The 10,549-nt window shown below is 38.3% G+C and overlaps 1 protein-coding gene across 1 annotated transcript; it reads left to right on the forward strand.

Moving 5' to 3' along the window:
• The first annotated feature begins 4,828 nt into the window (after window positions 1-4,828).
• On the forward strand, window positions 4,829-10,090 carry vax1 (ventral anterior homeobox 1). The gene is made up of 3 exons (XM_026309910.1): window positions 4,829-5,042; window positions 6,627-6,814; window positions 9,557-10,090. Exons 1-3 carry the CDS (start codon window positions 4,829-4,831, stop codon window positions 10,088-10,090), a joined length of 936 nt encoding a protein of 311 aa, XP_026165695.1.
• The last annotated feature ends 459 nt before the right edge of the window (window positions 10,091-10,549 follow it).

Here is a 10,549-nt window from a genome sequence, read left to right on the forward strand (position 1 = left end):
TGCATTTTTTCTCCTTTCAAAAAAGTTTCCTGCAGTCACTACAGTATGGTAACAGCCTAATCTACAGCACCGGAAACCAACACACACAACAATTAAATCTAATTATTAGCTCAGGTGTCAAAACCACTCAGAGTTAATACCTAATGTGCAAACTTTAGTAGCACTGATGAAGCTTAATTGGTGGGGGAGTTTGTTTTCACAACCACATCAGTAACTCAAAGCATTCAACATTCATAAGGTACCAAGGATTTTGATGCCAAAGGAAAAAAGCAGGATAAAAATTCCATACTTGCAGTGAAAACCATCACCGCTCAACAATTTTTGAGAACAGCTGCCAGTGTAACCCTGTGCCATAGATGTAAACAAGCTCTTTATTTAGAGGGTTCAAGAACAGCTTGCTCTCTTACTGTGGAACATAATCACCACATTTGTGAAAAGTAAAGAAGTGCTTTGAATGTAACCATTCATCTTGAGTTACCATGTTGTCAATCAGACATCAAGGCTCTCCAAGGCCTGTGCTCTCCACAGCAACCTACTTTGTATTAGAGAGCCTAAAAGACTTTGCCACAAAGTGCCAAGTAGCTCTGGGTCTGGATAACAGTATCACAAAGAGCCACCTTATAGCAATTACAGTAAGCATTAATACTGCATTAGGTGCATGGTAGTTTCTTCAACCTCCTTTGACTGTGTTAACTCACTATTTAAAGTATGTGTGCCACAGTCGCAGTAGAAAGGAAGCCATTATAAATAAACACGCTGGCATCTCAGCAGGTCCTGCAACAGAACTTCCCAATTCCTCCATTGAAAGTTCACCCCCTTTTTTGTCCAGCCAGTTCCAACAGTGTTCTTTTTGTAATGTCACTAAAGCTTTGCTGTTTTAAAATATAATATAGCACTGATAATATGGTGATTCATTGCTGCAATGGTGTAATTTGACCATTGCACAGCTCTGTGCATGTGTGTGTGTGGTGGGGGGCACTTGGCTGTAAAGTTTTAAGGTTCCTGTATGAATATTGAATTATGGCTTTATGATGTGATTAAGGAAGAACTGAAGGTGAAGACCAAACACCATATACGCCATATTGATCAAGGATAATGTTTAGTCAAGCACTGCTGTTTAATAGTACATATGTACAGGTTAACATAGTACATATATTATATTATGAAAGCTTTTTTCAGCACAATATTCTACAATAATATTAAATAGCTGACATGTAATTTTCTTCTGGACTAGACGCACCAAAAGCCAACGCTGTGGTACTTTGAAGTTCAGAGAAAAAGTTCTGCAGCTGGTCTGTTACAAATGCTATGTGCTATTTTTACATGAGCACATTCATTACGTACAGTACTACAAATTTAGAACTGGATTATTTTGGGGCAACAATGGAACTAGTGGAGGAAATATCAAGTGCACCATAACATAATAAATATGCACTGTAGATGGTAAATCACTATATTGATCTCATTGGTGCTTGAGAATGGCTACCAGGATGTTCAAATAAATGTAAATTAATTGAAAATAATTAAAAGTTGCTTGTGGGGTGCCACAGGGCTCTGTATTAGGCCAGATTTTTTTTATTTTGTATATGATACATCTAAATCTTGATATGATATGATTAATCTAAATATCTTTTACATATGTATTAAAAACTGGAAATAGAATTGTATATAACTGTAAAGGAACTCCTGGTTTTTATTTTCAGAATCTACAGCTCTGACAAGATTAATAGGTCCATTACTCATATTTAGTAAGTGCATAAAATTTTATCTGAAGGATATTTGACTTAATTGGGACATCATCATCTTTCTGTATATTGCTTTTGCGACTGTGCAACAACCTACATATAACAAATCCAAATAATTTTCAAATGAGAGCTAACTAATATCATCATATAGTGTATTTCTGATATTTTGTGTCATAACCAGTAGGGGTCAGAAATATTTTAGAAGTGAAGTAATGCTATCATCATGGTGCATTACCACAGTGGCCAAAAGCTGGTCTCCGTCTAATGTAGTGCACCATGCTGGTCCACCCTCATATTTTTGCACCTGCATAACTGCACCACTTCATGGGTTGTGCTGTGTTGTATAAATTTTGTTATCTTCCAGGTCTGTGTGGACATTTGCCAGACGTCTAAATGCAGAAATAATACATCTTGGTAGCTCAAGGTTAAATTAAAATGTTTAAACTATTTAACCACAGTCTTGGTTCATACTCAAATTATATCATTGTAAGCCCTCTTAAAGATCTCCTGATATGATTATAAATATCTTTTAAAAAGATTAAGTTGAGTCAGAGTTCAGGAATATCCAGCCTGATATCTGATTCTCTCACACCATTACAATGTCTGGCTTTAACACCTGATTTTTTTTAAAAGGAGCCAAAACAATATCCCCTTCATTAGCATTAGCAGCTAAGCTGCAATAGCCATGTTATGCACCTCCTTCATTTCTCAGTCTGTTTTTTTCAACTACCTGCATCTGGCTAAAACCGAACAAAGAGCAGTTTACATGAACCTAATTTATATTTTCTGACACTCTTCACTGAAGTTTCACCAGAAGCAGGCTGTTTAAGTAAACACAGTGAAAAGGGTCATACAAACTAACAGTAGCAGCTGGACACTGGGTAAATGCTGTAGGTTTCATGTTCAGTCTGCCTGGAGACATTGCTGGCAGACAAAATGCTTGGCTGGAAACAATGACTGCTTATTTTGTCAGCCAGCAAACATCATTTTCACCCACTTTATGCTACTAATTTACAATTTACAATTTACATGTATAGTATTATATTAAGGAATACAGCAAGAGATTTGCTGTTGTGGTGTTTTAATATACAGTACTAACATTTCTAACATAAATGCACTGCTATGTATGTGTTGATGCACATCATTTACCAAGCTAAGAGATTTTAAAATGTTCTGATCTACCATTTGGAGTTCCATAAATACTTCGTCTCAAATCACTTCTCACTGTAAGTTCTAAAAGAGGTCATATGTCGATGTACCCCATATACGCGGTATGCTTTGCATACTGGGCGTATGATATTTCTGTGTATGTAGAAACAGAACATGTCGGTCTTTTCTCTTCTTCAGCCATTGTGTGTCACCGAGAGGCCAAGACTCAATCTATTTCCCAGGATGGGGCTCTGCACCCCAGCTTGAGAAGCGCAGGTCCCCTTTAGTCGCTCCCTTTTTAGCCTCCTTTTTACCTTTTTCAAACAATAGATCCTGCCCACTCCAAGCAGCAGCCTCCTAAACACTCAGTGAATAAAGTTAGTCCAACATGCGGCCCTTAAACCCACCCGAGACTGCTGCCGTACAGCCACAGTCACAGAATTGTTTGTTAATAGTCCAATTAGATAATTGCCATCTTTCACTCCTTTTCCTCTCTGTTTCCCATAAAGGCATGAATGGCACTCAGGGAGGGGGGCAGCTTGGAGAGGGCTTCTGGCCAGCTAAGGTGACAAGAAGGGCCAGAGAATGCTCCTTGCACTAGGCCATTGGTTTGAATTGAATCATTGTGGCCTAATCAATGGTCTTATTGGATTACTGGCCACTGCTGTGTTCAGAGATATTGTTGCACTGACAATGAAAATAGCTAAGAGTTGGCGGTTGGGTGGGTGTGTAGTGGGCTGGAAGGCGAGTGGTGGAGAGAGGTGGGGGCCGTTACAGGGGTATGCATGTGTGAGAGAGTGTAGGCAGTCTAAGCATTAATGACAAGTTTGTTCCTCTTTTTTGTCTTTTTCAAATCTGCAGGTTAAGATTATGAGAGCTGAAGATGGCTTGTGTGGTGCAATGATTTTAATACTGAAGAATGGGGCATTAGCAGCAAGGACCTCGCTGAGTTGCTCTGCATTGCTCTCTGAATAAACCCAGGACAACACAGGAAGCCTTAAAACAATTCCCACTAAAGCAGAGCCTTGCGTTTCACTGCGGAAACTGGCTGGGTCGTCTTTACCTTCGTAAATTGTGATCGCGTAGATTTGTTCGTTATCCTTTCCACCTATCTCTCTGTTTCTCTCTCTCTCTCTCTACTTGTTACACAGTGTCGTTTGCCTACAATAGCATAGTGGCAAGGTCCACACATTGCAGAATTTCGCTGATTGGCAAGAGAGCCCAAAGGGAAAAACAGGATCAAAGTTCACTGACATGCTGTGGTAATCAGGTGCATCGCGAAAAGTCTGGGAAAAAAATGACTGGCTGTGTTCTGCAGATGGAAGAATGAAGCACCCGCGAACTTTCTTCAGGTCTGGAAGAGTCGTACCTGGTATTGTGTGCATTCATGTGGGGTTCAGGGAGGCTTGGTTGCGAGACAAGACCAATCATTTGTCTTGATTCCCTGGGCTGAAAGCAGGCAAACTGAGGGGGACGGAACGAGCAAACCCCTCCATCAAGACCTGATCTATTTCCCCAAACAATTTAGTGTATTCATGAGGTTACGCAAATGTGGAGGCAGCGAAATTACCGTAATCAATTGAAACAGTGAGTGCGCATCCATGGCTCTGATTATTTGGAGATCATCTATCAATCTGATGTCTATGTAACAAGGAAAGGGGGGCATTGAATTACTGTTGAGTTTCACAGAGAAGTCCATGATCATTGGGCAAAGGGAGTCTGGTCAGTGATAACAGGGTTACTTTGTTGGGCAACAAGCATTTTACCAAACATTAGATAGCTGACTCTGCCCTGCTGAAAGGTGCAGTTTTGCAACTAAAACCCACACTGTCCAGACGATCTGGTGTGCTGTCTTCTCTGTAACATCCTGCATTTTTTTTAACCTGACAAAAGAAAAAAAGACAAGCCTACAGATCCAAGAGGATAAACTGAGCATGGACGTCAGGTACAACCAAGAGATGGAAGGAATGGTGCTGAAGAATGGATTGAAAGAAGGGAAGGATGGCAAGGACTCCCAAGGCAGCTTGTCCAAAAGCTTCCTCAAGGAGCAGCAGGACTCATTTTCCCCCTCTGGGACCGTGGACAGTTGCGAGAAAAACAGGGGAAGCACTGGGGACCCAGACTACTGTCGGAGAATACTAGTCCGAGGTAAGACTTGTGTTTTTTGGGGGGGGGTTCGGCTTTTTTTTAAATACACTTTCAGTTTAGCTCTACAGAGATCAGATGAATCTATATCTGTAATATAGTCTAAAGTGCTGTTACATTCACATGCATTTTAGAATCAGGAAAACATTCAGGAACAAAGCTATAAAATTAAGCCTTTTTATTGAAAAGAAAGTGATTGATACATAGAGAAAAAGCTGAATATTTGTTTTTAATTAGAAAGATTTTACTTTATTACTATAGCAAAAATCTCCCTAAATCAAAAATTTGCCATTTAAAGACCCTGTTTAAAGTTCAGAAACCTCTGGATTTTTTTTCTATTTGAGTGACATAAAAATGTAATTTTTCATGAAAATAAGCTAATTGTTAAAGAAGGAAATCTATCTTTGATATTAGACCAACCTTTCTGCAATGAGTTCAGTCTTCCTTTATAGTTCATGTGTGTACATAATTAATAATTATTATGTGCATTATGTTTCATGTTAAATAATCAAATGAGCAATTTACTTATATTTACCTGTGTGTGTAAGTGAAAGCTCCTCAATTTAAGGAAAAATGCTTACAGGATTTTATACTGTATGCATCCCATTACATTTTCATGGTGAAATTATTGGAATTATTGGAAATATTTAAACACAGGACAAAGAAAGAGTTTTTTAAAATCACTATTTATTGTCCACAAATCATATGAGGAATTCTGTGTATGAATGTTAGGTGCCTCGTGTGTCATTTATGTAATTTCCTTTAATAACTGTTGGGCCAACACTGAGAGCATATTAAAACAAACCACAAAAACAACAAAGGATTAGCTATTTTGGGACATTTATTTTGTGTATGTATTTACTGTTAAAATTATAATAATTAATAAATTATTAATTTCTTGCAGCACAGTTGTATTTATCATTTAATAAATGCTGCATCTATTTGTTCAGCAGGCTATTACTTTACTATAATTTGACAACACATGTAATTTCTGTTTTGTGGTAATACAGGTATGGATTACATGAGTGACTTAAACTGGAACCACATCATATTTGATTTATTTTTATGAATTTGTTTTTATGTAACCTTTACTTGTTAGGGACACACATATGTCAGCACTTGGTATAAATAAGAAAATATATCTTTATACATTACTGAAATTTTTACAGAAGACAGTATTTTGGAGTTTTCTGTCCATGGTATTTATTTATTTTTGGACTGATAGTGTATTCTGACCTAATAATTTAAAATGTCGGCTGATGTCACTACATTGTAATACATAATTTAAACAAGCAGCACTTGTCTTAAAGTACATCAAGTTATCCATCATGCACTTAAATTTAGTTAACTAAAAGCAGTTTTTAGTTATGAATTCTGAATATCATGCGCCCATATAGTACTATTACTATTACTACTACTACTGCTGATAATAATAATAATGCTTCTGATAATTAAGACTACAAAATCTGGCTATACATAGAAATTAAAAATTTTAATGACATATATTTGATGTTTTTTTTTTTTTTTTCCTGTCACTTCGTTGGTCTTTGTCTCCCTAGCGTTAACTCAGAGGGCTTATTGTTGCAGATGCTAAAGGCTCTATCCGAGAGATTATTCTGCCGAAGGGTTTGGATTTGGACCGGCCCAAGCGAACCCGCACCTCCTTCACTGCAGAGCAGCTCTACCGGTTAGAGATGGAGTTTCAGAGGTGCCAGTATGTGGTTGGGAGGGAACGGACTGAACTGGCACGCCAGCTCAATCTGTCTGAAACGCAGGTATGTGAGTGTCATACACGTGTCGTGTCTACAAGGTTTAAAAATTATAAATTTGTTCCACGTAAATAGGGAGACATATGCTTTTATTTTTTTAACTAGTTTACTGTCATGTCCTTTTGACATCTACTACCACCATCTATTTTGACCTCAGATAATCATGTGTATAAGGACCATTTCTTTTGTAAGCCTGACAGTAGATAAGTCAGACAATCATGCAGTTTGTTTACTGTTAAGGTTCAAACCTTTTTGCCCACATAATTTAAAGTAGCATACTCATGCATAATTACAGTGTTTTGAGTCAAAGAAAGGAAACACAAATTTTGTCTTTCACAGCTGATCATAGTTAAAAACAGAGACAGACAAATTTCTGTAACAATGACTAAAAGTATGTAGTTACTGTCCATAATGCTAAGAGATTTGAGTTCAGTGTTTTGAATATGCGCTCTGGTTGACATTTAGATTGCACCTTTAAGGATTTCCCCTGTGAACATATTTTTTCAAAATAATCAGTTGTTCTTCTTGATAAATTCAATGTAGCGTCAATAGAGCTTGTGCAGTGTTTGGTGTAAATGTTTGCTGTAAATGAAAGCTGCCAATAGAAAAAGCACAGATTTTCTGGTCATGCCATATGTTTGGTTTAGTAGTGGGTGATGCAGTCTGCTGTGGGTGAACTGCATTTGCACTTTGTGTTTGGCACCAGATTCCAAAGCAAGTCACCCAGGTACATTGTGAACTGGACCCAGGTCATCTGCTTCAAAACTATGGTATTTTTTTAGCTTAAGCTTCAGTCATCTATATATTTAGTTTCAAAAATGTGTGAAGCGGCTAGCAGCCCCTTCAGCTTGGTCTTTGGATTTAATGTGTTGCAGTTTCAATGCGGCTCAAAGAGCCTTGACCTTATCTGCATCAGGCCAACATTTTCTCACAAAATGAACAGTATAACCAACAGCTTGTATCTGTTGCTGTTCCTTTTAGCGACAGGTGTAAAAAGTTTTAACTTTTCACATTTTAAATGTAAAATTCTCTTTTTCACACAGGTCCCGCTTTTCTTTTCCACATTAAAGCAAACAAGTCAATTACGTGTCTGAAAATGTTATTTTGCTCACATGAATGTAATATTAAAAAAGCAACCTTCGCTCCCTATTTAAGTAGGACAAAGGCTTGATGATTTTCTTCCAGTCTCTACTTCTTTCCTAATGAAATGTCTAACCCTAATCTGCCTTTTAATGACAACGTGGTGAAATTAACATTTTGTTCCCTGGCACTCATGGGTTGTTTCAGTAAAAATGACAGCCATTTGCTGTGTGCACACCTAATCAGCTTGGTTTGAGCTACCAGATTTACTTTGTTTTCTTTGTACTGAGAATGTAACCTCCACCAACATTGAACATGTTGACCTGTTGTGGTAGTCATGCTACAATTGAGTCCATGCATTATTTTGGACATTGTATACACTGGGATAGAGTGACTGAGGTTGTTTCTATCTTGATATTTCACTGGATGTACTCTACATGCACTGCAAAAAATACTTGCAACATGTCTGAAACAAATAGCGCACTGGGACTTTTTGGTAGAGGTGATAATGGCTTTCATTTGAATGAAGAGAAAATTTGCATCTCTTTTAAATTTTCCAAAACAACCAGAATAAGCAGTCTTCTGTCCTATGTAATGCACCTTTATATTCACAACCAGAAAATCACATAGTGGTAATTAACAGGTCACTGAAAGGCAATGATTACCCTATATGTGTCATTCAGGTTTGTGCCTTGAGATATAAATGTGATTTTAACTTGGAACATTTATTCTAAATGAACCCGGGCTGCAACTAACAGTTATTTTTCTGATCAGGTAATATGTCATTCAGATTAATTGTTTAGGCTAGTGACAGAAAACAGTGAAAAACTGTCAATCTAACACTGGTTGTTTTCTCACAATCCAAATATATTCAACTTACAGTTAATACAATTCTCATATGACGCAAGCAGATATTTCGATTTCTTGCTTGATAACTGGCTTAAACAATCCAACAATAATTAATAAATACACATACATTAAACACATAATACATTCAGGATTTAATTAACTAACAACGTGCCTTAAGTTATGCAACATAATTATCAATAAGGAATAAAACCACTAAACAATAAAATTATTGTTTTTTTCAATCATCAGTTTTGTGCTGGTTTTTAAAGACAAACTAAGTCTTCGGATCTGTGCTCATGCTTGAACCTTTTGTAGTGAATGAAGCTGACAAAGTTAAGCAGTGGTTTAAATATGAGAGGATGAGAGGAAGTTTGGATTGAATTACCTTCCTGTCTGTTAGTATCCAACAACAGTCCAATTTTACATGCCTGAATAAAATTTCAGCGTCTTTTGATCAGTAAAAATCTAAAGTCATTAACTGTTGGAGCACATTTATGTATGTGTGGAAGCATCCCTGCATATATAATTATTCTACATTAGTGAGCCAGTGCATGTGGTTCAGGATGGACAGGTGCTGTGGTGCAGTTTAGCTGAGTGATCAAAACCTTTGGGTAAAAGAGAAAGTTGTATAGTTCATGATGCAATTTTTTCCAAGTATTGAGATAATCAGATAATTGGTACATGTTCACTACATATAAATTATTGCATAGAAAAGGTTCAAACTTAAACTTTTTTCTCTGTATAACCTCTCTCATAAAGGCAATATATATTAATATTTCACCTATGTATTATCTTACTCGCATCTATGTTCATCTCTAGGTGAAAGTCTGGTTCCAGAACCGGCGCACTAAACAGAAGAAGGACCAAGGGAAGGACTCTGAGCTGCGTTCAGTGGTCTCAGAAACAGCAGCAACCTGCAGTGTTCTCAGACTGCTGGAGCAGGGACGGCTGCTGACTCCTCCGGGCCTGCCGGGCCTCCTACCCCACTGCGGCAGTGGCACTCTGGGCTCTGCCCTAAGGCCCTCCTCCATGTCCATAGCCAGCAGTGGCAACAGTAGTAGTGGCAGCGGTGGCAGCACTGGCACGGCGGGTGGCAGTCCTCCTCTACCCGCCGTCACCAGCTCAGGGACAGGCCTACAGAGCTCACCAGCAGCTCACAGCCTCTTCAGCTTCCCCATGCCCTCCTTACTCAGCAGTGTTGCTACACGCATTTCCTCCAATCCCCTGTCCATGGCCGGCTCGCTGGCTGGCAACCTGCAGGAACTTTCCGCCCGTTACCTGAGCTCCTCTGCTTTTGAGCCTTACTCGCGGACCAATGGCAAGGAATCCATGGACAAGAAAATTCTGGAATGATGTATGTTTTAGATAGAGATGGAATCCTGTTTCCTCTGGACACACTTGTTGTTTTCTTGGCTTTCACTGTCTTTGTTTGGTTTTGCTCAGCCTCTTTCAATTGTCTGTGTCATCATGTAGCAGTTCATGTATTCCAGTTGCACATCTGGCACCTTGTACAAAGACCTGTACAAGCTCACCTAACAAAGACATGAAAGAATTTTGCACAAAATGTTCATAAATGACTGATATTTAAAAAGACACACTCTGCAGAGATTACTGAGGGATCGTTCAGGTTTCCCTATTAGTCCAAAAAAAAAAAAGAAAAAAAAGAAAAAAAATCCACACAGGGGGCACAAAGAAAATAGCTTCATATGACAAAAACTATACTGCTGCAAGACAAGTGGTACATAGTGTATAGTAGGAGGTATATGATTGGTGACAGAATGTGTAAAGTAAGGTACCTTCCTGAATTGTGTC

The sequence above is a fragment of the Mastacembelus armatus genome, chromosome 15, assembly GCF_900324485.2.
Source record: "Mastacembelus armatus chromosome 15, fMasArm1.2, whole genome shotgun sequence".
In the NCBI taxonomy this organism is placed as follows: Eukaryota; Metazoa; Chordata; class Actinopteri; order Synbranchiformes; family Mastacembelidae; genus Mastacembelus; species Mastacembelus armatus.

Bases quoted from the DNA above. Each gene is read 5' to 3' on its own strand.
- vax1 (XM_026309910.1), top strand. From the start codon at position 4,829: ATGGACGTCAGGTACAACCAAGAGATGGAAGGAATGGTGCTGAAGAAT. The intron at 5,043-6,626 runs GTAAGACTTGTG...TTATTGTTGCAG, and splicing joins TCGGAGAATACTAGTCCGAG to ATGCTAAAGGCTCTATCCGA. The intron at 6,815-9,556 runs GTATGTGAGTGT...GTTCATCTCTAG, and splicing joins TCAATCTGTCTGAAACGCAG to GTGAAAGTCTGGTTCCAGAA.